Below are 26,984 nucleotides of genomic sequence, written 5' to 3' on the forward strand. Positions count from 1 at the left end.
GTTCTCTGGAAAACCATCTAACAAGTTGAGCAGTAGGCAGTAATGTTAACCCGTCTCGTAGCGCTTGAATGCTTGAATGAGAGAATAATACATTGAAAACAATGCCATACATTTAAGAGATTTCAAGGATTTTGCAATTATGCGGGATTTCGGAAAAACAATTAATGTAATGTTTTGCACCAGTTATATAGCGCTTACAACCCATATGTGGGGCTCTGATGCCCTTGCCTACCTGGACAGCATGTCACTTTCCAGGGTGTACAAAGCAGTCACCATAGATAGTGGCTAGCAGTAAAGGGGCTCATTTGGGGATACATGGATGGCCTGGTGTGCAGTTGGTCACAAGCTTAGACAATGTGCCTGATGGGAATCTCATACCACAGGGGGCTTAAAGAAATGAGTCTGCAGTACATATAGAGACCCTTTTATGTTGGTGCTTGCTGAAGTGCCTTGCAGAGCACAATTTCCTTGATGGGATGAGGGGATCTTGGTACTGATGATTTTGACCTCGTACCAATTTCTGGCCATATCATACGAGCCCACCTGCCACAGTTTGGTGTCATCAGATGAAAGACCATGGTGATCAGAATTAAAAGTTCTTCGTAAAGTGTCATTGATCACAGGTGAATGGGCTTTCCATCAATCACAGGGTCTCCCTCCCACCGATCCACCTCCTGCAGATGGGGTACCCAAAGATGTGATCAGGAGGGGGGTGTTTTTTTTTTATTTCAATAGATTTTATTAGAAGAATTTTACAAAACAGTACAGAGTCAGCCGAAAGAGGCCATGACGGACGCCAATAAGAAATCTCAGACAGCCAACAAAGAAATTCTCAGAGTTTTCAAAGAATTCTATGAGGAACTATACAAGGAGGACAAAGATCTCAACCCCGATGGGGGGTGGCCCTCCTGGGCAAGATTAACCTACCCAAGCTAACGGAGTCCCAGTGCGCATCACTAGAGTCGGAAATAACAGGGGCAGAAATAGATATGGCAGTAGCTGCCCTAAAGGACAACAAGGCACCGGGGCCGGACGGCTACACAGCCAAATTTTACAAACACTTCCTCCCCCAAATTAGGAACACACTGAAAGAGGTTTTCGCACACTGCATCAGAGGAGGGAAATGACAAACTCAATGGAAGAAGCCAACATCATAGTCATCCCCAAAGAAGGAAAGATACGCAATTCCCGCAGAACTACAGACCCATCTCTCTAATTAACGTAGACTGTAAAATATATGCAAAATAAGAGGGGGATGTTTATAGTCCAAAATGTGGGGACATTTTCCAGACGCGATAGCGCTTGCTATCGGAATAATAGCGTCTTTTCAGCACAAAATGACTGACATTTTGAAATGTTGTGGATTCAGCCAAAATCTCAACACAAAAGACCAGATTGTGATGCAGAAAAACAGCTGAAATTTGAGGTGTTTCTGAAAGACAGTACTCTGAGAGATAGCACACAAATTGTGTGTTGAGGTGGGTGCCACCCTTGGAGAAGGCTGTAAAAGATCAAACTTTCATATGACCCAAATGAAAAATAGGTGTAATGGGCTGGGAGGGAGTGGCATAAGAGCACATACAAGGCCAACTTGGAGTACTGGCAGGAGTATGCACATAATAAATTGAGGATGTTGGAACCGAAGGCCTCCTAGATCTTTCCAATTACTTTGAACTCTTCCTGATTGAGCAGAGGAAAGTGGAGAAGGGATCGCTGCGCTGTTATTTAGATGGACAAGCATGCACATCACCAAATTTTGGAGACATTGTGGCAAATACCAAATCGTTGAAATGGTCAGAAAGGAGTACACCTAGTTCAGTAACTGCAGTGGCTCATTTGAAATTTGCCGAATATCAAAAATCTTTACAGGACACTCAGAGGAAAGCAACTACTTAATTACAGATACAGATTGAAGGGAGGTGTGGTTGGGGTCTGGGGGGCGTTCAGTCAATAATAGCTCAGAGTAAAAAAATAACTCCCAAAATCTTAGGCATTCTAAATGGAGTACGCAAACCCCATGAAGAGCAGGCTGATCCCTGAGGATCAGTAGCCTAATTCTGTGAAACCAGGTGACCTTTTGTTTCATTTGGATTCAGTTTACGCTTCTTGACACACACATGGGATGTAAGTGTTCCCATATATAGTTACCCTGAAGCACTAATCGAATTTGTCAGATTGCTTCATCAGCCTGCAAATTTGCATCTGAAAGTTCTGAGAAGATGATTCAATAATCTTTATTCGGATACAAATATCCATAAAAACACTATTCAATCTGAGAAGATGAATCTGAGGTCATCGTTAAACAGAATCGGGAAGAGGGCAGAACACAGGAGAATTCCCAAAACAAAGAGAACAAAATAAAAATTGGAAGGAAAAGTGATGAAGAAAAAATAATTGATCCTTTAGAATTGATGTAAATCATGAAGTATGTGTGACCTTATCCCAATCCAAGCGAGGATAAGAATTACATTATGTGCCACGGTGAATGCTCCTAACAGGTTTCCTAACGTGCTGTGTACAGTACAACCTTAACCAAAATCTGATCTCAGGCTGTTGTCGACGCAGATAATGAATGATGCGGTGAGATATGCTGGTCTAAAACTGGCCTACATCAAATTTAGAAGTTTATCATTTACTAAAGAGGTAACAATGGAAATGGGGATTTTATAATAGCCCAAGTTATTGGGTTTTAAAGTCTCAAGGAATGCTTTTTTAGGAGAGGGTTTTGCGAAGGCATTCTTAAACACGGGTGGGCCTTGCACCATCAACTAAGAGAAATTTATTGCGTGGTACAGCCAAACTACCAACACAGGATGGGTAGCAAAATTCTTGAAAATCGTAGGAGAGCAGATGTAAAGAATTGAACCCTCCACTGGCCTTGGGCTGGGGTGGCTGTTTCCTCTGTGATGCATGGTGCCGGTAGCAATACATGTATGTTCCATTAACCATTGTCCATTATAGGGTTGCTTAAAATCATGTTCAATTAATACTGGGGCACCATAGAGACAAATATACTATAGATACTGTTTTTCCTAAATTGTATAATTGGATTAAAGTATTTTCCTGCCATTCTAGTGCTCTCAATGCATGGCTGGGGCATGTGGGAGTGCCCCCCTTGCCACGCGTCCTAGACAAAAAAGTTTGCCAGATATAAATATGTAACTGGGCATGTTGCCAGTACAAAGCAGTCCTCAAGTTAAGTTTATACATCAAGAGAGAGGGTGTGGGCCTTCCCTATAACCTAGGATCTTGTGAAGCACTCTTCGACTGAAAACTATCCTTATAGGCCAGTACGTTCAACAGACCCTATTCAGCATAGATTCTGCCCGGCCCGGCTCTACCGCCCCTAAATAAACATGAACCTGACTCATCTGAGTAACATAGGTGTAGACAGGGGTGTTTCACCCCTCTGGGTAATGCTCGGTAATGCAGTGTCTCAAATTGCACTCTTGTCTAAGGCGGCCACCCAACACCGCCTATGCCTTCTGGTAAAAATGAGGAGAGTCTTTCCTTCCCCGGCTGACCTTGGGTTCCTCTGAAGCACTGCCAGGTCTCAAGCCTCTCCAATATAATCATTTGAACCTGACCCTTCATAAATCCCTATTGCAGCAGCCCTTCTCCCCAAACAATTGATGGTGATTGTGGGGCCCATCCTGGTCTTCAGAGCCCTGCTCTCGGTGTACATCTCTGTTGCTTGTGCAGCAGTTATTTTGGGCTAACGCCAGTAGAGCCATGAGGCGGCAACTGGTTCAGAGTACAGTGAGCTTGCTCCTCAGGGCCAGATTGGGAACCACCTTGCAAAATGTTCAAACAGCCCCTTCAGTCGAGCACTGGTGCCATGGTGGCTGTCATGGGTAATCATGGTAGCCCATTTAGCTGTAAAAGCCGCCTGTTAGCCTCCAGCCTATCTGGAAAGTGCCAGAGTGGGAAAATGGCCAGCCCAGCCCAGTTGCTCTCTACACTTGCACCCTCTGTTGAGGTGAGAGGAGGTACATCCTCTCATTCTGCACACCACATCTCTTCGACAAGCTTTGTATCCGGAGCATCCTTCTCCTCCTTCCTGGTGTTTACAAGGAGCAGGGTAGGACGGCAAACCCACTTCTGTACGAATAACCATGATGTTGTGCCTGGCACGGTTATCTAGGCCCTGATTACGAGTGTCCCGGAAGGGGATACTCTATGTACCAGATCAAGTAAATACCGACACCATGGTCTGCAGAGGGATTGAAATTTAGGATCTAATTGGCAGATGAACGTAGCTTTCTTGAGGTCGCTAATGGCCTGATTCGCAGAATGGGGCCGATTAAAACTGCCCAAAATTTTCATGGACCAAATTGCAAATTGGGTTTGCGTATCAGTATTAGGAAGGGGCGTGTTTAGGGCGTCCCTTCCTAATAGCGGATAGCAGGGGTATGTGTGAATGTTTGTGACCGAAATGCGGTCGCAAAACATTTGCATTTTACCACTTACTTAAAGTAGGTGGTAACCCATTCACAAACGGGAAGGAGTCCCTTAAGGCACCCCTTCTCCTTTGTAAATGTATATAAAAACGTTTTTTAAAGGAGGCAGTGGTCCGTACGGACCACTGCCTACTATTAAAAATGGAAAGAAACCTATTCATATTTTTTACTGAAATGCATCCCAATTTCCTTTAAGGAAAACGGGATGCATATCAGTAAAAAAACCATTATTTAAAAGGAATCCCAGTTCTGGTGGCCTGCTGACTCCAGCAAGCCAGTATCCCTGCGATTTTAGCGATTCCCAATGGGTCGCAAACCGATACCTACCTCATGAATATTCATGAGGTAGATCTATTTGCAACCCATTGGGAATCGCAAAATGTGTGAAACACACATTAGTACATTGGTGTTTGCGATTCCCAAATAGCGATTTGCTAAAATTCGCTATTTGGTAATTGCAAAACCTAACCTATGTATATCTGGCCCTAAGAGCTGTATTTGGATGGCAACTGAAAAAAATCCTCTTATCTCCAGAAAAACTTAACATTCAGAAAATAATCCATCGGCATAATTTCCTTCACCATGGGTCGTATGGTGTAGGAAGTGGCTCTGGTAGACATTCTTGTAGGGATGCCAAAAGTTTTTCATGGGGATGAAATTTCAAGAAGATTTACATTTTTGTGTTGTAGGAATTTGGTTAAAGTTTGTGAGCTTTCACTTGTGCAAGATTTTATGTGATATTTCCCCCTGGAAAATATCTCACTGAAAAAGTAAACATAAAACCCAGAGATGTCCTACTCAACTAGTCTCTTGTCAGTATCTTCCTTGACTTCTACACTTGCGGCTTGCCCATTGGTTACGTTTTTACACAAGACACTGGCAAGAACATTTTGTGAAATTTGACAGAATTTAATGAAAATAAAATTGGGACTTTACCAACCATACTTTTGTTTGGATTTAGCAGTCCCTTCATAACAAAGGATTCGAGTTTTCCAAACCTAAACAGATCCAGTTCCATCCAGACCCTGAGAATCAGGGTTCATCCGGACTCTAAGGACTATGTAACCCACTATCGCAGGCTTTAGCAGGAAGGTCAGAATTGAGAAGGAAAGGGAGGACACGCATGCCTCTGGCCATGAAGCTTCAACCCAATTTACAGCTTTTCAGGAAGGGTCTGAAAACATGGTTGTTTACTTCCGCATAGGTTCCCGGTTAATACAGTGTGTTGTTTCTACTCACACACCACAGCGCCAAGACGCCACGGCAATCAAGGCTATATAAACATATAAACAAAAACATAAGATGGCTAGTGAATTGGTACTAGTGATGACTAGTGAATGGCGATAAGATGGTTCTGATTTACCAATGGTCTCAGTACATTGTCCGACAGGCCAACAGCTCTGAAAGGTTCCCGAGGCTGGGGAAGCATCACCCCGTGTCTGGGTTAGCCCTGTAGATCTCTCACTTATTTCCATGCTTGGTCCACCATAAAGGCCTGCTTGGATGGCCCAGAGTACATCACTGCTCTACTTCCTAACTTTGTCAATGGTGGAATCATTCCTCGCCATGAAGCTAAACTAGACGTGTGAAGCATGTGAGCTGTTAACTGACGGCCATCCATGCTGGAGTATATAGTCAATCTCCACAGAGCTACGCGTGCATACCTCCAAGGTTCACAGCACATATTAAGCAAGATCATGATGTGCAGGCCAAGCATGTCCCTATAGGCCTGTGAGGTACACCTCCAAGCCATTGAGTGACTTTAAAGTCCTTGTACGCCCAGGGACGTGGGCCTCCTTGGCTTCATTGATGCTCTCATACAAGTTCTCGGCCTGAAAGTTCCTCTCCGCATTGCCTTCTTTGCCCTTCGTGGCCCAGGGCAAGTCGATTGTCTCATAAGCTGGCTCCTCCTCCACCAATTGGGCAGTGCTGCTGGGTCCTGCTCGTTCTTCGCTTGGTTGCTGGGTGGGAATGGCAGCTTGGGTTTTTACTTTAGCTATGTGCGCGTCTTTCTCCAGGATCGCATTCTCAGATACAATTGCGGCAGGGTATTGGGGCTTCTTCTTTCCGAGTTTGCAAACGGTGGAATACATTTCTTCCAACTGCGAAAACAAACAAAACACACATGATTATTTATTGTCTGCAGGGAATACTAAACTACCCTTCCCTTTAGTGGATTGAAATATATCAAAATAGGATATGTTATGACACTCAATGGCCAGCAGGTGGAAGATGGACTCAGTCATATGTCAAGCCAGTGGCTTTACAAGATGGGTAAAGTCAGAACCTCCTGAAGGCCAGTAAAACAATGCTATGATGTATGTGTCAAGCATTGTCATGAGTTTTCAGGAGGCCAGGGGGAGTTCCTGCCTTGAGAATAAATGATTTAGGTGTAATACTAGAGCTCCCACCCCCCAAACTTACCTTTACAATTCGGCCCATTGCTGGTGGGGCCTGGGGGTCCCGGACAAGGCTGGAGCTGTCCTGCAGGTCCTTGTGCTCTGCCTGGTCAAGCAGCTCTGCCGGTGTGGTCTTTCTCAGCTTCTTCACACAAGCGTACTCCGCAGTAATAGCAGCAGTGTTCTCATTGCACCCTGATGCTGAAGGTGGCGGTTCAGGGTTTGTCTCTGCACTAGCAGTCACCGCCTCATAATTTCCTGCAACTATCTCCTGAGGTTTTGGGTCTGAGTTAGGCTTCAGATGTGAGTAGATTTGATTGGGGCTCCTCCAGTCTCCCCTAAGGCCAGCATGTGGGATTTTAGGAAGCACTCTCTTTTGGGGAATGTGATTACTGAGGCCTTGCTGTCCCCCAGATCTGTCCAAAGGTGATGAGTAATGGTAGTCCATGCTCAGAGGTCTGCGGTCTGTAAAGGGAACAGATTCAAAGCAAGAGGTTAAAGGATGCTAAACAAAACCAACAGCCCTATTATCAGTGCAGATTGTCTCAGTCAGCAGTTCAAACAGTTGTGTGTACAGCTAAGGAAGGCCTGATGACTTAGAGTTTCTGTCTTGTCCTTCCCCTTCCGAGCACATGACTTCTTGAGAGACATCATTTCATCAGATAATTTGGAATGTGCAGTAGTAATTGTGTAAGAAAAAGCCCCTGGTGTCTCCCTTCCGGTTGCCCCCCTTGGTAACACCCATTACAGTTTATCCAAAGATGGTCATGGACATTTTGGAGGGACCCATTATGGTTCCAGGAGTAGGAACTACAGCCTACTCATTAACCAAGGTGGTAGCCAGCCAAATCCATCCTGCAAGAGAATTGGAAGAGAGCCTTCTATTCTTATCGTCAACCCCAATAGATACAAAAAGGTAACCAGATTCTCCGAATCCCTTGGTGCAGAGTAGGCAGACCCCACAGCCCTCCTGCATCTAGCAAGTGGGATGCCCCAGCTAAAAAATCAATCCTATGGACAGAGAGAATTAAATGTGGAATCTGAGCAGACCTCGGGTCAACCTGAATTCATGTCCCTCTGTAAGTAACTGCAGTTATAGATCCTTGTATAGTTCTCCATTTCTCATTCTCAAGGTGCTGGCCTCAAGCACTAGGACTATGACGAGCAAGACCATCTAGAAGCCCTTAGAGCTAGGTGATGTTTAAAGGTGGAACTTGGTAATTCACCCTGTGACACAAGAACTCAAACAAGCAGCCTACTCTTCAATTTCAGGGAAACAAACTCATGGTTTTGGAATGAGCATGGGATACCATGATCAGATCCACATGGGTGCAGTCAAAATTACCCATAGTTCTTCTCTCTTGAGCTTCACATGGACTCTCGCTAGAAGTAACCGGTTTAAAAAATTTCCAACATGCCGGACTCTCTTATGTTTGAATGGTAGTCTTTGCAGAAGAAGTGTTGGATACACCTCCCAACTGGGTGCGGGACTGAGGGAATCAGGGATAGAGCTATCCCCACCACAGTGAGGAAGGCTTGTCAGGAGAGAAACATCTAGGATTAATACTAAACCCCCTTTCCCTTCCACTTCCTATGAATGGGAAATTATTTCTTGATCATGATTGTCAGTGGGTTGTTCTACCAAATCATGTATGGTTTTTAATATTGACCTTCATTTACGTTGACTCCATAACATCAACTACCAACAACATATCATCTTAATTAGATATGGAGCTAAGATTAGTACATCTATACTTGCCCGTGTAAGCTTACTACGATGACATGTTGGTAGCTGACATTATGGACTCCATGTAAGTGCAGGTCGACATTATCGACCATAATATTTTTACGGGATTGACTTTCGTGGATTGATGTCTTCAGTGCAGAGGTGCCAGTTTGGCGTAAAGGCAATAGCCTGCTTTCTATCTTTGACCAACTGTTTTATCAGCTCATCTAGTTCTGGGCCAAACAACATGTGCCAAAGGAAAGGCAATCTCATCAGCAATGCCTGCTGATTGCGTCACCTTTTCAATCCCGTAGCAAAATATGGCTACAGCTAGAAGCTGTTTAGATGGAGAAAAATGCTACTCAAGGCAGATGCCCAACTGCAATATCGAAGCTGAAATATTGTGATAGGCAAATATCTAGGACAAACTATTACATCCAAAATATCGAAAGCTGGGAAAGTACAGATTTTCTATAAGTATCTTCGCTTATATGTACCTTCACGATGTATACATCGTGAAGGTACATAGATGTGTAATTAAGAACACTAAATCTATATGCAGTTACCGTACAATATTTTGGTCTTCATTATTTTGTCCACTGCATTCTTATACCACAATATCATAGCCTCGATATTCAGTAGAACAATCCTCAGGTCAAGAAAGGAAATGCCCGAAGTGAAGTGAAAGTTCTTCGCCACCATTTTAAATATTAGCGTACAGTCAGATCCAGAGCCTGCCTAGAAGTTATATATGAGGAGTTGTCTCACATATAGGCAGAATAAGTATTGGCCTGTAATGAAAGTTTTCAGGCAGTGTACTGCCCTATTGTGTACATGAATACTTCTGTATTCTTAATTTCTGCATCCCGTGGCTTGTATGACATCTTCATCTCCTTTCACATTTCCAGGTTGTGTTTCGAGCAAATGCACTCCCACAGGGCCATGGCCCACCAGTTTGACATGGCCTGTATGTCCATGCCTACAGGAAGTTGCAGAATGTCAATGCTTACCCTGAAAAGTGGAGGGGAGGCAAAGAAATACACCCAAATATTTGGGGACAAAATTGACTAATTAGACTCCAGTTTGCAAATATGTGGGGACGGTGCAATTTCAGTATCCTTGCCTCAATGTTGATGAGCAGGGGGATGAAAATGTGGGCATGTTGGTGCACAAGCGTGGATCTCATCCGCCTGCTCAGTCAAGGTGGTAGGGCACTAAATAACAAGTAGCTTCACCATATGGGACGCCAGATTTTTTATATGTATCTCAACAGAAAATAGGCTAAAACAGGAGTGCAAGAGACACGGCGCGAGACTAGAGGAAGTGGGAGAACAATGGATAGTGGAGAAGATATAAGTACTGCCGCCATGCTTATGGTGCATGCCAGTCTATGGCCCATACATGGATCAAACAACTCTAACAGCTCAGCTGCCATCCTGGCTAAAGGGATCACCAACTATCTCTTGCTGTCACCAACCCCACCTTGGAATCGGGAATATTCCCAGAAGAATACAAAATTGCGTAGAGCAAAAGGATAGAAAAAAAAACTAGCACCAACCAATACTGGCATCAAACTATTGCCCTATCTGTAATAGTCGTCGCCTAGGCAAACTGATTGAAGAAGCTTCTAAAAACCTATTATCATCTTACATAGAAGAACAAATTCTTCTCTTTGACATCCAAATAAATAGGCATGCCGCCAGGTCCTAGTACAGCATCTGTATTTATTGTTACTTGGGACGACATCAGGAGCACAGAATACCGTCTCTTCTGCTGTGGGACCTTTCTACAGCCTTTGATGTGGTCCATCATTGTGCTCTGTAATGGAGACTTGGATCCAAATGATATGAGTGTCTTTGCTGGATTGCCACCGTGGTAGCGATTCACCCATTCTACTTTTGCTCTCAACAAATAACCTTTTATAGTTATGGGAAAGATCACTAGCTAGGAGTCTCTATGCATTGTAGAGGCACTGTGATGATGAAAAATCAATGTAAATGGGTTTTAATTGTTGAAGAGGCAGGCATTCCATTTATTTACGCAAGTTCAGGAGAGTGATGAACCTAACGAATTCCAGATTTGGAACGACACCGAAGGGTCTTCCGCCACATTTTTGGAATCGGAGTGTAGTTGCCATTATGATGAAAGCTAACTGAAGGGTTTTTTGGGGGACCTACTTAATGGTTTTAAAGAAAACTGGGACATATTTTTGATTGGCTTGATGAACTATACAAGCTGCCTTGAACAGCACTCTTTTGCCCCCTGAACACCAGTGCAGTTTCTGCAGATTTTCTGAAACATGGTAACATTTGTTCCACCCTAGAAGGAGTCAGACTGCTGTGTTTTGGATACATTGTAACCGGTTGAAGATGCTTGTGCACATTCCAAGAGAATGGGCGTTCCCATAAACCAGCCTACACTGGATGAAGGCTTTATTGTGAGAATCCTTAATATAAAGTACAGAAATGAGAAGGTCCCGCATAAAATTCTCTGGCAGAAAAAGCATGATCTTGTGACAGTGTTGATTGAATCCGAGCCAACAGAACCCTCAGATTCCAAACTTTGAGAGCAAGGCTTGGAGATGGACACATGGAGTTTGGCCAGAGCTTTTCTTCCCATTTACCTCTAGCATTTCTGTTCTGGTCTAGTTTAATTTTAAAAAGGTGGATGTTTCATGTGTGAACTTCCTGTAGGGCGTGAGTAATTGCTCTGAGGCCTTCTGCCATCTTAATTGAAACTAATTTGTGTCATTTGCAAGTAAATATGGGATGATATTCTAATTCTGTACCATATGAACCAGTCGGCTGCCATATCAGTGAAATAATAAAGGTGACAGGGGACACCCCATTTGAGTAATCTGAAACTTTGCATCAAGGTCAAACATGCACCTAGGCAGGTCCTACACCTGAGGTGTGGCACGTGTGGGTGATAGGTCACTTTACTGAACAGCACAAGAAGGTGACCCTGCACTCTTAAGATGTCTACAGATAGATGAAAGGGACGCAGATACAGGGGAAAAGCTGGGATGCAGGACCACAGTATCATGTTATGTGTTTTCAAGCCACTATGCTCTACACCTGTTGGCAGATGTGTCACATGCAGGTGGCGTGTCACAAGTGGTGTCTGCCCTCCTCAGGGCCATAAGACAGGCCCTGCAGTCCCCGTGGTGCGGGGGGCCCCGAGCTGCAGGGTGGCCTTTCAGCACTGTACTCAGGCCAAAGAGTTCCAGATTAAATCCGGAGGGGGGCCTTCTGTGTACCTTGTAGGGGGGCCCCTTCAACTTTAGTTACGCCACTGGCCCTCCCTGTATGCTGATGTTGCTGCCCTCTGTGGGCCCCTCTTCTGCCTGTGCTAAATCTGCTGTGTGCCATGGATGATAAAAAAAGTTTTTATAATACAAGGGATTCTGCAATCCCTGTATAAACGCCCATTTCTAATTTATTTATGATCAGCGACTTGTGATGCACCTAGTCGCGGATATAAAGCAAATATATCAGAACTCAACTGTAATAGCTTATTACAGTTGAGTGCTGACATGAAAATCCTGCTTCCAGAGCTAGCAGCTAAAGTGAAAAGCAGGCCAGGTCACAGAGCATAATTGAAGCAGCTGTTTAAAGCAATACAAATGAAATGTTGCTTTTCTTTCTTCTGCTCTGTTTCTATAGATTACAGTGACAAGCAGAAAGAACATGTTTATTTTTTTGCACTCCGTAAATAATTATAGAAAAGTTAGAATGTTTCTGCATGTTTTTAGACATACTGAGCTGCGGCAGCTTTTTTTTTCCTTTTCTTAAATAAGCCTGACTTGTATTGAACTGGTTCTAATATGTTTTTGCAACAAATATCTAACCGGTTTTTCATGTGTTTAATTTTGCACTACACGTTCTATTTATATTCTTCATGTTTGCAAACATGCTCTCTCTTTCATATGAAAGAGCTTTGCACCAAGGATCTAAGGGCCAGATGTAGGAGGCCATTTACCGACCGGTAAATGGGTATTTGGGATGTAGGGGCATCATTTTACAGATTCGGTAAATTTACCGAATCGGTAAATTTACCGATTCTGTAAAATACCGAATCGGTATTTTTACCGATTCGGTAATGGCCAGATGTAGGTGGGACTCTTCAGAGTCCCTAAATCCTTACAGATTCTGTATTTTACCACCCAATCCAATTGGGTGGTAAAATACCGAATCCAGGTGTGCATGCACATGTGTGCATGCACACCTAGCCATGTGACAGACAGACATGCCCTTAGGGCATGTCTGTGTGCCACATGGCACACATGCCCGTCTTTAGGGTGCTAGAGGGTGTCAAAGTGACACCCCTTCACCCTTGCTGAAATCGGTATTTACCGAATCGGTAAATACCGATTCGGTATTGCCCATTGATTTCTATGGGCTTCAAGGCCCATAGGAATAAATGCAGTGCTTATATAGCGCACGTATCACCCCCGAAGGGGTCTCAAGGCGCAGTACACATACCGCTGTGGAACCCTTCCTGGCCTTTCCCTGTGAAGTGCCCACTCCTGGGCACGCCCAAGGTGAAGCCAGGCATCCTAGTGCTGTTGGGGCCGTTGTGGAGATTAAGCAAGCTATTGCCCAGAGTTGCAGAGTGGGACCCATGCTTAGAATAGGCACCGAGGCGAGAATTATCAGGTCCGGGGAAATTGAGCCCAAGACCCGCCGAGGCGGGAATTGAACCCTGGTCCGACCAGACCTCTGCATCAGGGTCTGCCGCTCTAACCATTGAGCCACACTTCTCAATCAATGGGCATTACCGAATCGGTATTTACAGAATCGGTAAATACCGAATCTTAACGATTCGGTATTTACCGATTCTGAAACACCTACATACCCTACCTCTATTTTACCACTTCTTAAATACCGAATCGGTAAAATTCGGTATTTAAGAAGTGGTAAAATAGAATTACCTACATCTGGCCCTATGTGGTTTGTGGGAAAGGTTATGGCGTGACCATGTATTATATGGGCTAAAGTACCCACGCCGTACATGATCAGGATATTGCAAGTCACCTCTGAGTTCCATAACCATATAGAGGAACGAGGCTATGTTAAGCGTCTGCCTCTGAAAGACTCTCTGACTATATTCAACTCTACTTTATCATAACCCGGTGACTCTGTCACCGGGACACAACATTCCCAGCTGTGAGAATTTTTATATAAATTGTTGTTTACATCTGTGTTAGTCCAATTAGTTAATTGGAAGTGAACCAAGACCTCCACTCCCAGAACACACTGGTGTAGTAAATTAAAGGCAAAGACAGGAAACTGTGTCCTGGTGACATGAATCACACGGTAATCCTACTCGTGTGATACTCTCAACATGTGTGAGCTTGAGCATGTGTAAGTCTCTGCATGAGTGTGAATAGTAACTGTGTCTTTGACAGTCAGGAACGATCTCTGCTCCGCAAAGTCATTTCTCACAGCAACTTACTGAAAACCAGTGCTACAAATGGACCCTGCTTGTTACTGAGAAATGATGATGGTCGCGATTGAAAGTATTGCACTGGTGTTGAGAGGTGCTCGTACTTTCTCATTCATGTTTAAGATGTGCAGGTACTGGGTACCTGGCAGTCATTACACATTTAAATCCCTGCTAATAACCAACCCAAAGAGCACAAAGCAGACTTGGAACCTACAAGTATTCTTTCTTCCTGCCATGGCTGACCCAAAGTAAGATTTGTTATCAATTGCTAAAGAAAATCCATGACCCATGTACAAACCTCTGAAGTTCCTCTCTCTGTTGTGCAGCTAAATGGATAGCTTGGTGGTAAAGTCTACATAACTGTGTGCAACCTCTAAGTACCAGATTCACTAATATCATGGTAATCCCATCCTTATGTATCTTTATGCTGGTTTTCTAGTTCCTCTTATTTAGAGTGCCATGAGGTTGGAAGCCTTAATTAGTAGCGGCAAAGTAAAGGTTGAATTCTGTGGGGCCAATTTAAGAAAGCCTCTATGAGTACATGAAGTAGTGCTACAGGAGTACTCTTCTACATACCTTTCCACAATTTTTTCAATCGGCTCCGAAACGTCCAACTCCCTGTCCGTATGAGAGTATAGCGGGCACTTTCTATTTGTCCTAATTGTATATGAATCTTCCCTGAATATTCTAAATTTATTCCCATTTTAGATGTTTTGGAGCCAATTCAAAGGGTATTTTAAGTGGTACTACTTTACATACTCTGAAATGCCTTTATGAATAGGCCCCTTACTCTTAGCAGTTACTCACTTGTTTCCTTCAAGCGGATGCTCTGGAGCTCATGCAGCTTTGTGTCCGACTTGCTGAGCGATCGAAGCTGGGTTTGCCTTAGCAAGGACTGAAAAAAAGACAAGGATGAGAATCATAATCATCCTTTGTAAGGTTTCTCCCATTATCTCAGTGGTTTCCTTTCCATTGGAAATCTTTAATTTATGTATGTATGTATGTAGGTAGGCATGTGTGTAACTTGTGTATTGGTAATGGGGCAACAGCAGAACAGTGTTGAAGACTATAGTCAATTGTTTGTGGTAAGCACATACCCATCACACAGGGGTGTACAGTGCATTGTGGAGAGGACGTGGGAGGGAATAAAAGTTTACAGAATCCTGTAAAGGGGTTACATTGGAGAGGTTAAGGATTTTTGGGGGATGTTTGTAGGTATGATCGGGCAGCGAGGGAAATGGCGGAGCTGTAGGAGGAGAAGTGGTGGAGTGGACAGCGGTAGATGTGGGAACACCCATGACTTTTACAGCCGCCACCCACCATTAGATGTGTCACAGCCTGGTCATGAGGACATTAGTAACCCATGATAAAAACAAGTACTGCTTTGAGTTGGTTCCTGTCGCCCCACACAGTCCAGCACTATCTTGGTGACAAACATCCCAGTCATGTGCAGCACGTGTCAGAGGACTAGCGACTTGTGACACGAGTCTCTTGCACAGAAAAACATACCCAGTCAGTCAGTCAAAGCAAGGGGCGGGATATCACATGATCACTGAGCTAGGAATATTCCCCTCTACACATTACTTAAGTTTATCAGACCTTTAAAAAATAAAATCATTTATAACATCTCTGAAATTAGTAACCTCACTCACCACATCAACCACCAGTACCCCATCTGAGCATAATGTCTTCTTTTTTCTCCTTTTCCTGAATAAGGGAGAAACAGAAAGTTATTGTGAAGCTCACTACACAACACACAAACACACAACAAGACTTCCTCAAGCAGTGTCACACACCAGCCACTTCTACAGCAGTGCTTCCCAAACACACGCTTAGCCTTGATGATGCGGTATTACACACACATTAAGCCTACCTATAGCAGAGATGCACACACCAAGCCTTCTTTTAGCAGCAGCACAAACCATACCTGCATATACAGGTCATACACTCCAAAGCTTACTAAAGCAACAACATACACACATCTAGTCTTCCTACAGCAGTTCCACACACAACAACCCTCCAATGGCACTGACACAATACAAACACTCTGAGCCTCTCTGAAGTAGGATCACTCCAGTCTCACCATTGGATTCAAATACTTGATTTGTTTGCTATAAAGATTTTACACACAAAAACACATCAAGCCTTCCTTCAGTTGTGGAGCACTCCAAGCCTTCTACAACAGTGCTCCTTCCTTTTGCAGTGCCCCCCCACACACACACACACTTTCAAATAGCTGTGTAAGAGATTCCAACCCTTCCACTAGCATTCTGACACACAGCCTCCATCTTTATAGCAGTATCACATGTGTATGCTGGCTGTTATGTGCAAAGCTACAAGTCTGAACCAGTCCTTAGCTTTGTTAGGATGTATGTCATTACAACGCATGCTTTCACAACGCATGCCTTTACCACGCAAGTTTTACAACGCAAGTCGTTACAACGACTTGCGTTGGGGGGTGCTGGATAGTGAGTAGTTTAATTTACTATTCCAACTCTAGTCCCCGTGGATAGTAGGGAAGTTGTTGGATAGTAAATTAAACTATTCCCTATCCTAGATCGCCCCTCAGCGCAAGTCGTTGTAATGACTTGCATTGTAATAGTTGCGTGGTAATGGTATGTCGTTGTAATAGTTGCGTTGTAATGGTTGTTCACCGCTTTGTTATAGGTAATTATTTTACTATGACACCGTTTGTGCCCCTAAGTTGGAACCTGGAACACTGGGGTTTATGGAATGTTTCTGTTAGAAAGCTTGTGTTTGAATTCACTGCTAGGCAGTTAGAGCTTACTTCTTGCCTATCTACATCATGGTGGCTTGTTTCCTTCTTTACGTAAACTAAAGTTTCTGAATCTGGCCTTCTCTGCTTCAAGTCTCCTGGTTGAACCCAACATCTCTGTTGCAATGAATTCTACGGGTCACCAACCTACCTGCTAATTCATGCATTAAGTACAGCTGTGGCACTAACTCAGTGCCAATCGGAGCTGCCCTGTTCACTGGACCTCACGCATTGAACTCTTAAGTATCACTGAGTTCAACTCTGTCTGATGATCTCTGCACAGTTAGGTCTCCATCATTCTTCCAGTAGAGGGGTACCTTGTTTTGTGTTTTCCCTTCCTTGAAGAGGCACAGTGGAATGCAGAATGTGTTTTAGTTCTCACAATAACAGCAGCTTAATCTATGGTGACACACCAGACTCATCCCAACCATGCGCTGCCACTGCAGATGTGCTGCGTCACAGACCTCTTCTGGAACTCAAAGCCATTGTGCTTTTCCAGTCAGTCAGACACTTTCCCAGTCTGCGATGGCCCCAACCAAGAAGTGAAATCATAGATGCACCAAGCAAGTGCATGACAGTGATGCGAAGAACTTTGTCCTTGACTTATCAAATTACTTAGTGACGGCACCCCCACCTGGTTGCCCTCCCGGATCTCTTCAGCTCAGACCACACCAATTCCACCTTTATGGAAAAATTGAGGCAGCAGTTTATTAGGCAATTTCAAACTTACGAGCGATCCTCTAACCACCATTTCCTTCTTTATTCTATGAGCCTGTACCCTCCTTACCGCAGCCACACGCCCTGTGCCCTGCATTCATGGCTTGTCAATCCTCCCAAGTGTCCTGTCACCTTGGGTTTAATCCTCTTCTTACATTATGGAAAAATGTCTGCTTCCAGCTCAGCCGGATGGTCCTTAACTTCCGGCAGTACTATCCCTTTTCCTTCCTGGAAAGCGCCTGCTACCAATCCAAGTGGGTGACCTTTCACGTCGGTGTAACCACCCCTTTTCCTTCCTGGCAAGCCTTAGGCTCAAGCCCAGCTCAGTGACCTTTCACCTCCGGCGTAACCATTCATTTCCTTCCGGGCAACCATTCTGTTCCAGCCCAGGAATGGGTTGGTATCCTGGGTGAAAGTCTTCTCCCTTCCTTGCTAGGTGACCCAGACACCTATTCACTAACGTGTTCCCTTCTTTTTTAACCCGCAAGGCCACTGTGGTAGCCTGCCAGTACTGCCTAAGCCCTGACTGTCACCTGCTTCCAGCCTGCCCCTCTTTGGCTACATGACCAGTTTGTCGTCATACCCAGTTGGACCTCTTGTAAGTCTCCTATGCCTCTGCGACAGATGTTCCTTGGTGTACCCAATCTCTACTCCTCACCTTCTCTGAGTGTGGGTGGGTGGATCTCCTCTGCTGAATCCCAGGAGAAAGATGACCCCCTGACAGGCTCACCTGGTTATACCTCCATATACAAGGACAAAGTCCTCTAGATAAATTTACGACTGGAATGGACCCAGTGTCCTGCTCCACAGACCAGGTACATCCTCGCATTCTTCGATCTCTCCCATCAACCCTGCCCAGTTAGGACATTGCTCCCTGCAGGTGGCCCCCTCTAAGGCCCTTGGTCGAGCCATTTCCCCATCCTTTCGGAAAGGGGAGCAGATCATTTTGCATGCATTTCAACAGTGACACACAACTAACCGCTGTTTCAAGCTACTGCTTTGATGACTGAATCAGTGATGTACATTCTGCCTGTACATAACAAGATCTTCCTGTATCAGATGCATTCTTGTTTTTTGAACCCATTCCACAATAATACACTATCCCATACCCTATGGCACATTACTGTACTACATCTGAAGATATATATCATTGCTTTTTTCTTCAAATTTACAGTCCATCCCACAGTATGCAATCTGTCAAACCATCATGATCTTTCATAGAAGTTCAAGACAAAACCTGCTAGCTTATGAAAGCAGTTGTTTGACATATCTGAAACAGATTTGGGAGCCATTGGGCCATCAAGGTGCAGACCTGAAAGGAATAAATGTCTACTGTTAAATTCATTGGAGTTTGAAGGAAGGCCAATTTTGAAAAACACTTGCCTGAGACTGTTTTGAATGAGGCACAGGTATTATACTAATATCAAGAAGTGGTAAAGAAGTTGGAAAAACCATTTTACCTGCAACCTAGTTTGTTTGTATTAAGACATTCATTTTTTAAAGGGTCAAAGGATCGGGTGAGAATGTGGAAATGTATATTCCTGTGTTACGTAGACTAGTTGCAAATTGTCATTTTGGAAATTATACAAATCAGGTGATACATGATCTACTTTCCTAACCCACTTTGCCATAGTATGTCAAAGCTCAAACAATATGGCAAAATATTCGCAGGAGAGGTGAGGACAACGAAGGAACAGACAGCCTGATTCATCAAGCTGATTTGCGGTCGCAAAGGGCCAGATTCTGAGAATCTGACCCTTTGCGAGTGCGATTTTTGCATTTGGGATTCATCATCCCAAATGCAAAAATCTCTATTACCAAAATCGCATATTTGCGAGGAATTGGATTTAAGGAATCTCTAATAGAGATTCCTTAAATGCAATTCATCAACCAATTAGAAATTGCGAAATCGCAATATTTGGTCGCAATTTACCACAAAGTCTGACTTGGTGGTAAATTGCGAAAATATTGTAAAAAGCACTTTAGTACATTTTTTTCTTTTGCATGTTACACACACACATGTCCTTTGGACATGTGTGTGCGCAACACCTGTTCAAATGTGCATTTAAGGGGTGCTACAGGGTGTCCTTTGGACACCCCTGGCACCCTTTAAATCGCTATCTTATTTGCGAGTAGCAAATTGCTAATCGCAAATAAGGAATACTCCCCATTCATTCCTATGGGCCTTTTGGCCCATAGGAATGAATGGGGAGTTATTCCTTATTTGCGAGTAGCAATTTGCTACTCGCAAATAAGGAATGTGTAGGAATCGCTATTTATTTAGCAATTCCTACATGAATACCGTTTTGCGAGTCCTTAATAGCGATTCGCTATGAATCGCTATTAGGGGCTCGCAAAACGGGTGAATGATGAATCAGGCTGTTAGTCTGTGGACCGAATACAGGATGGTATACAGGAGAGGGTGTTGGTGGTGGGTGAAGATGATGTGAAGAAAAGGGACCCCTGTGTGGTTATAAGAGTGGATTCTCGAGCAAGGATCACTATGATCACCTGTGAACTTTTCCAAAACACATGGGAAAGCAAGCAATTGTTTTTTCCTGATAAAGCACCAATGGAATAAGATTGAGTTCTTGGGTTTCATTGAGGAAATGTTTTAATACAACAGAATGAGAATTCAAGGCACAATTTATGTTGGTATGAGGGACTTAACATTGTGGTTTGGTTCCACCACCATTTCTTTACATGATTTTGAAACCAGGTGCCAATAAACAAGTCAAGGTCATATGCGGTGAATCTTTTGTAGAAGAACTGATGAACAATATTTGAGGGAGAATCATCAGCTCCGAGTACAAAATCAAAGTAAAGGTTGATTATGTCCTAGTTAAGCACATTTTGCAAGGTGCTCCTTTCAGCAGTAGGTGTGATCTAGGGAAAGAATTGGCCAGTTTGTGCAAAAAAAAGGTATTATTGAGCCAGTTAAGTTCTCTTTGTGGCTTTTGAAAAATTTAGGATCTGTGTCAATCTCCGCAGTTTAAAAAAGGAAGTGTGTGAAATCTCACCCTCTGCTTAAGATCAGTGAAATGTTGCCCTTGTTAGACCGGATCGTGAGATTTCTTAAAGTTGTTCTAGCTTCTGCATACCATCAGGTAAAACTCAAATCAGAATCTAGACCTTTAACTGCGTTAGGATTCCCTTTTGCCACTGTTAATATTGCTGGATGCCATACAGGATAGAATCAGCTTTAATCAGATCTTGTATCATATGTTCAAAGATATCAAGTGAGTTCCTGTATCTCATGATGATGTGTCATTTTTGCCTCTGAACCAACAGATCAGGATCTGGTTTTAGATTGAGTCATGAATGCCGTCCAGGAGTGTGGTATTGTAGTAAAGAAAGAAAAATGTGAATTTTTGAAAGTTTGAAAGACAAATTGGAAAATTTAGGACACGTAGTCTCAAAAGATGGGATTGAGCCTTAATTGTGCTTATTCATTGCAATTGTTGATGCTCCTCAGGCAAAGTTGGATTGAAATCCTATTGTTTATGCCTCACGCATAAAGTGTTTGAATAACATGCTATAAAAGTGGCATTTCTATGGATCATGAGTGTCAAGAAATGTTTGATTTGGTCAACACACATTTGGGTCAAAAGCACTTAAGCCGTGTGATCCTTTATTAACTTGTTATACCGTAGTTGATGAAAGTAGTTTTGGATTAGGAGCATATCTTAGTCAGAAGAGGGAGAATGGTGAAATTATAGTGGTGAAAGAGTCTTGTGCGCCGAGAGACGCTGAGTTGCACTATGCTATTATTATAACAAGCATTGGAAATGCAATAGGTCTCGCATTAGAAAAGTTGGAGTTATTGGTCTTGTAAATGACATATTTTATTTATTTGTTGGTTTTTAAAATTGCTAAATTGATGGCTTTGTCATTTACAATGCCAATAGTTATAACTTTCGCGAATGTGACACCTATAGCATTTGGAATGCAACGTGTTTTGTATTTACGTGACTTAGATGGCAGCTCTGGTCGGTAGGCCACATCTCTAGAGAGCAGGAGAGTGCAGCAGGGGAGAGAAGCACAGCAATGCAATAGGTCTCGCATTAGGAAAGTTTGAGCTATTGGTATTGTAAAGCACACATTTTTTATTTATGTGCTTGTTTTGAAAATAGCGAAATTAATAGCTTTGTTATTTAGAATGCCAATAGTTTTATCTTTCGCAAATGTGACACCTATTGTAACACAATATGTGTTGTGAGGGTGAGTGAGGGTGAGGGTGAGGGGTTGAGGGTGAGTGAGGGTGAGGGGTTGAGGGTGAGTGAGGGTGAGGGGTTGAGGGTGAGTGAGGGTGAGGGTGAGTGAGGGTGAGGGTGAGGGGTTGAGGGTGAGGGGTTGAGGGTGAGTGAGGGTGAGGGTGAGGGGTTGAGGGTGAGTGAGGGTGAGGGGTTGAGGGTGAGTGAGGGTGAGGGTGAGTGAGGGTGAGGGGTTGAGGGTGAGTGAGGGTGAGGGTGAGTGAGGGTGAGTGAGGGTGAGGGTGAGTGAGGGTGAGTGAGGGTGAGGGGTTGAGGGTGAATGAGGGTGAGTGAGAGTGAGGGTGAGTGAGGGGTTGAGGGTGAGGGGTTGAGGGTGAGTGAGGGTGAGGGTGAGGGGTTGAGGGTGAGTGAGGGTGAGTGGTTGAGGGTGAGTGAGGGTGAGGGTGAGTGAGGGTGAGGGTGAGTGAGGGTGAGGGGTTGAGGGTGAGTGAGGGTGAGTGAGGGTGAGTGAGGGTGAGGGTGAGTGAGGGTGAGGGTGAGGGGTTGAGGGTGAGTGAGGGTGAGGGTGAGTGAGGGTGAGGGGTTGAGGGTGAGGGGTTGAGGGTGAGTGAGGGTGAGGGGTTGAGGGTGAGTGAGGGTGAGGGGTTGAGGGTGAGTGAGGGTGAGGGTGAGTGAGGGTGAGGGTGAGGGGTTGAGGGTGAGTGAGGGTGAGGGGTTGAGGGTGAGTGAGGGTGAGGGTGAGGGTGAGTGAGGGTGAGGGGTTGAGGGTGAGTGAGGGTGAGGGTGAGTGAGGGTGAGGGGTTGAGGGTGAGTGAGGGTGAGGGGGTGAGTGAGGGTGAGTGAGAGTGAGGGTGAGTGAGGGGTTGAGGGTGAGGGGTTGAGGGTGAGGGGTTGAGGGTGAGTGAGGGTGAGGGTGAGGGGTTGAGGGTGAGTGAGGGTGAGGGGTTGAGGGTGAGTGAGGGTGAGGGGATGAGGGTGAGTGAGGGTGAGGGGTTGAGGGTGAGTGAGGGTGAGGGGTTGAGGGTGAGTGAGGGTGAGTGAGGGTGAGGGGTTGAGGGTGAGTGAGGGTGAGTGAGGGTGAGGGTGAGGGTGAGTGAGGGTGAGTGAGGGTGAGGGTGGGTGAGGGTGAGTGAGGGTGAGTGAGGGTGAGTGAGGGTGAGTGAGGGTGAGTGAGGGTGAGGGTGAGTGAGGGTGAGTGAGGTGAGGGTGAGTGAGGGTGAGTGAGGGTGAGGGTGAGTGAGGGTGAGGGTGAGTGAGGGTGAGGGCGAGGGGTTGAGGGTGAGTGAGGGTGAGGGGTTGAGGGTGAGGGTGAGTGAGGATGAGGGTGAGGGGTTGTGGGTGAGTGAGGGTGAGGGGTTGAGGGTGAGGGTGAGTGAGGGTGAGGGTGAGTGAGGGTGAGGGGTTGAGGGTGAGTGAGAGTGAGGGTGAGTGAGGGGTTGAGGGTGAGGGGTTGAGGGTGGGTGAGGGTGAGGGTGAGGGGTTGAGGGTGAGTGAGGGTGAGGGTGAGTGAGGGTGAGGGTGAGGGGGTGAGGGTGAGGGTGAGTGAGGGTGAGTGCGGGTGAGGGTGAGTGAGGGTGAGGGTGAGTGAGGGTGAGTGAGGGTGAGGGGTTGAGGGTGAGTGAGGGTGAGGAGTTGAGGGTGAGTGAGGGTGAGGGTGAGGGTGAGTGAGGGTGAGGGTGAGTGAGGGTGAGTGAGGGTGAGTGAGGGTGAGGGTGAGTGAGGGTGAGGGTGAGTGAGGGTGATGAGTGAGGGTGAGGGTGAGTGAGGGTGAGTGAGGGTGAGTGAGGGTGAGGGTGTGTGATGGTGAGTGAGGGTGAGGGTGAGTGAGGGTGAGGGGTTGAGGGTGAGGGGTTGAGGGTGAGGGGTTGAGGGTGAGGGGTTGAGGGTGAGTGAGGGTGAGGGTGAGTGAGGGTGAGGGGTTGAGGGTGAGTGAGGGTGAGGGGTTGAGGGTGAGTGAGGGTGAGGGTGAGTGAGGGTGAGGGGTTGAGGGTGAGTGAGGGTGAGGGTGAGTGAGGGTGAGTGAGGGTGAGTGAAGGTGAATGAGGGTGAGTGAGGGTGAGGGGTTGAGGGTGAGGGTGAGTGAGGGTGAGGGGTTGAGGGTGAGTGAGGGTGAGGGTGAGGGGTTGAGGGTGAGGGGTTGAGGGTGAGGGGTTGAGGGTGAAGGGTTGAGGGTGAGGGGTTGAGGGTGAGTGAGGGTGAGGGTGAGGGGTTGAGGGTGAGTGAGGGTGAGGGGTTGAGGGTGAGTGAGGGTGAGGGTGAGGGTGAGTGAGGGTGAGGGTGAGGGGTTGAGGGTGAGTGAGGGTGAGGGTGAGTGAGGGTGAGTGAGGGTGAGTGAGGGTGAGGGTGAGTGAGGGTGAGGGGTTGAGGGTGAGTGAGGGTGAGTGAGAGTGAGGGTGAGTGAGGGGTTGAGGGTGAGTGAGGGGTTGAGGGTGAGTGAAGGTGAGGTTGAGGGTGAGTGAGGGTGAGGGGTTGAGGGTGAGTGAGGGTGAGGGTGGGTGAAGGTGAGTGAGGGTGAGGGGTTGAGGGTGAGTGAGGGTGAGGGGTTGAGGGTGAGTGAGGGTGAGGGTGAGTGAGGGTGAGGGTGAGTGAGGGTGAGGGAGGGTGAGTGAGTGAGGGTGAGTGAGGGTGAGTGAGGGTGAGGGTGAGTGAGGGTGAGTGAGGGTGATGGGTTGAGGGTGAGTGAGGGTGAGGGGTTGAGGGTGAGTGAGGGTGAGGGGTTGAGGGTGAGTGAGGGTGAGGGTGAGGGGTTGAGGGTGAGTGAGGGTGAGGGTGAGTGAGGGTGAGTGAGGGTGAGGGGTTGAGGGTGAGTGAGGGTGAGGGGTTGAGGGTGAGTGAGGGTGAGTGAGGGTGAGGGGTTGAGGGTGAGTGAGGGTGAGGGTGAGTGAGGGTGAGGGTGAGTGAGGGGGAGTGAGGGTGAGTGAGGGTGAGTGAGGGTGAGGGTGGGTGAGGGTGGGTGAGGGAGGGTGAGGGAGGGTGAGGGTGAGTGAGGGTGAGGGGTTGAGGGTGAGTGAGGGTGAGGGGTTGAGGGTGAGTGAGGGTGAGGGGTTGAGGGTGAGTGAGGGTGAGGGTGAGTGAGGGTGAGGGGTTGAGGGTGAGTGAGGGTGAGGGTGAGGGTGAGTGAGGGTGAGGGTGAGGGGTTGAGGGTGAGGGGTTGAGGGTGAGTGAGAGTGAGGGTGAGTGAGGGGGCGAGGGTAAGTGAGGGTGAGGGTGAGGGGTTGAGGGTGGGTGAGGGTGAGTGAGGGTGAGGGTGAGTGAGGGTGAGGGTGAGTGAGGGTGAGGGGTTGAGGGTGAGGAGTTGAGGGTGAGTGAGGGTGAGTGAGGGTGAGTGAGGGTGAGGGTGAGTGAGGGTGGGTGAGGGTGAGTGAGGGTGAGGGTGAGTGAGGGTGAGGGTGAGTGAGGGTGAGGGGTTGAGGGTGAGTGAGGGTGAGTGAGGGTGAGGGGTTGAGGGTGGGTGAGGGTGAGGGTGAGGGTGAGTGAGGGTGGGGGTTGAGGGTGAGTGAGGGTGAGGGTGAGTGAGGGTGAGGGTGAGGGGTTGAGGGTGAGGGGTTGAGGGTGAGTGAGGGTGAGGGGTTGAGGGTGAGTGAGGGTGAGGGTGAGGGTGAGTGAGGGTGAGGGTGAGGGGTTGAGGGTGAGTGAGGGTGAGGGTGAGTGAGGGTGAGTGAGGGTGAGGGTGAGTGAGGGTGAGGGTGAGTGAGGGTGAGGGTGAGTGAGGGGTTGAGGGTGAGTGAGGGTGAGTGAGAGTGAGGGTGAGTGAGGGGTTGAGGGTGAGTGATGGGTTGAGGGTGAGTGAGGGTGAGGGTGAGGGGTTGAGGGTGAGTGAGGGTGAGGGGTTGAGGGTGAGTGAGGGTGAGGGTGGGTGAAGGTGAGTGAGGGTGAGGGGTTGAGGGTGAGTGAGGGTGAGTGAGGGGTTGAGGGTGAGTGAGGGTGAGTGAGGGTGAGGGTGAGTGAGGGTGAGGGTGAGTGAGGGTGAGTGAGGGTGAGTGAGGGTGAGTGAGTGAGGGTGAGTGAGGGTGAGGGTGAGTGAGGGTGAGGGTGAGTGAGGGTGAGGGTGAGTGAGGGTGAGTGAGGGTGAGTGAGGGTGATGCGTTGAGGGTGAGTGAGGGTGAGGGGTTGAGGGTGAGGGGTTGAGGGTGAGTGAGGGTGAGGGGTTGAGGGTGAGTGAGGGTGAGGGTGAGGGGGTGAGGGTGAGTGAGGGTGAGGGTGAGGGGTTGAGGGTGAGTGAGAGTGAGGGTGAGTGAGGGGTTGAGGGTGAGGGGTTGAGGGTGAGTGAGGGTGAGGGGTTGAGGGTGAGTGAGGGTGAGGGGTTGAGGGTGAGTGAGGGTGAGGGTGAGTGAGGGTGAGGGGTTGAGGGTGAGTGAGGGTGAGTGAGGGTGAGGGGTTGAGGGTGAGTGAGGGTGAGTGAGAGTGAGGGTGAGTGAGGGGTTGAGGGTGAGGGGTTGAGGGTGAGGGGTTGAGGGTGAGTGAGGGTGAGGGTGAGGGGTTGAGGGTGAGTGAGGGTGAGGGGTTGAGGGTGAGTGAGGGTGAGGGGATGAGGGTGAGTGAGGGTGAGGGGTTGAGGGTGAGTGAGGGTGAGTGAGGGTGAGGGGTTGAGGGTGAGTGAGGGTGAGTGAGGGTGAGGGGTTGAGGGTGAGTGAGGGTGAGGGTGAGGGTGAGTGAGGGTGAGGGTGAGTGAGGGTGAGGGTGGGTGAGGGTGAGTGAGGGTGAGTGAGGGTGAGTGAGGGTGAGTGAGGGTGAGTGAGGGTGAGGGTGAGTGAGGTGAGGGTGAGTGAGGGTGAGTGAGGGTGAGGGTGAGTGAGGGTGAGGGTGAGTGAGGGTGAGGGCGAGGGGTTGAGGGTGAGTGAGGGTGAGGGGTTGAGGGTGAGGGTGAGTGAGGTGAGGGTGAGGGGTTGTGGGTGAGTGAGGGTGAGGGGTTGAGGGTGAGTGTGAGTGAGGGTGAGGGGTTGAGGGTGAGTGAGAGTGAGGGTGAGTGAGGGGTTGAGGGTGAGGGGTTGAGGGTGGGTGAGGGTAGGGTGAGGGTTGAGGGTGAGTGAGGGTGAGGGTGAGTGAGGGTGGGGTGAGGGGGTGAGGGTGAGGGGGTGAGGGTGAGTGAGGTGTGCGGGTGAGGGTGGAGGGTGAGGGTGAGTGAGGGTGAGGGGTTGAGGGTGAGTGAGGGTGAGGAGTTGAGGGTGAGTGAGGGTGAGGGTGAGGGTGAGTGAGGGTGAGGGTGAGTGAGGGTGAGTGAGGGTGAGTGAGGGTGAGTGAGGG

General features: G+C 47.1%; 1 protein-coding gene across 1 annotated transcript in view; it reads right to left on the reverse strand.

Moving 5' to 3' along the window:
* Positions 1–5,348: 5,348 nt before the first annotated feature.
* Positions 5,349–26,984, reverse strand: part of LIME1 (Lck interacting transmembrane adaptor 1) — a 68,005-nt gene continuing 46,369 nt past the window's right edge. The window contains exons 3-6 of the mRNA XM_078650435.1: positions 15,686–15,740; positions 14,841–14,928; positions 6,885–7,324; positions 5,349–6,562 (exon numbers count right to left, since the gene is read on the reverse strand). Of these exons, the coding sequence (XP_078506561.1) occupies positions 6,182–6,562; positions 6,885–7,324; positions 14,841–14,928; positions 15,686–15,740 (964 nt within the window). The 3' untranslated portion in view covers positions 5,349–6,181. The remainder of the gene's footprint in view (positions 6,563–6,884; positions 7,325–14,840; positions 14,929–15,685; positions 15,741–26,984) is intronic.

Source organism: Lissotriton helveticus, chromosome 7 (assembly GCF_964261635.1).
Source record: "Lissotriton helveticus chromosome 7, aLisHel1.1, whole genome shotgun sequence".
Lineage (NCBI taxonomy): Eukaryota > Metazoa > Chordata > Amphibia > Caudata > Salamandridae > Lissotriton > Lissotriton helveticus.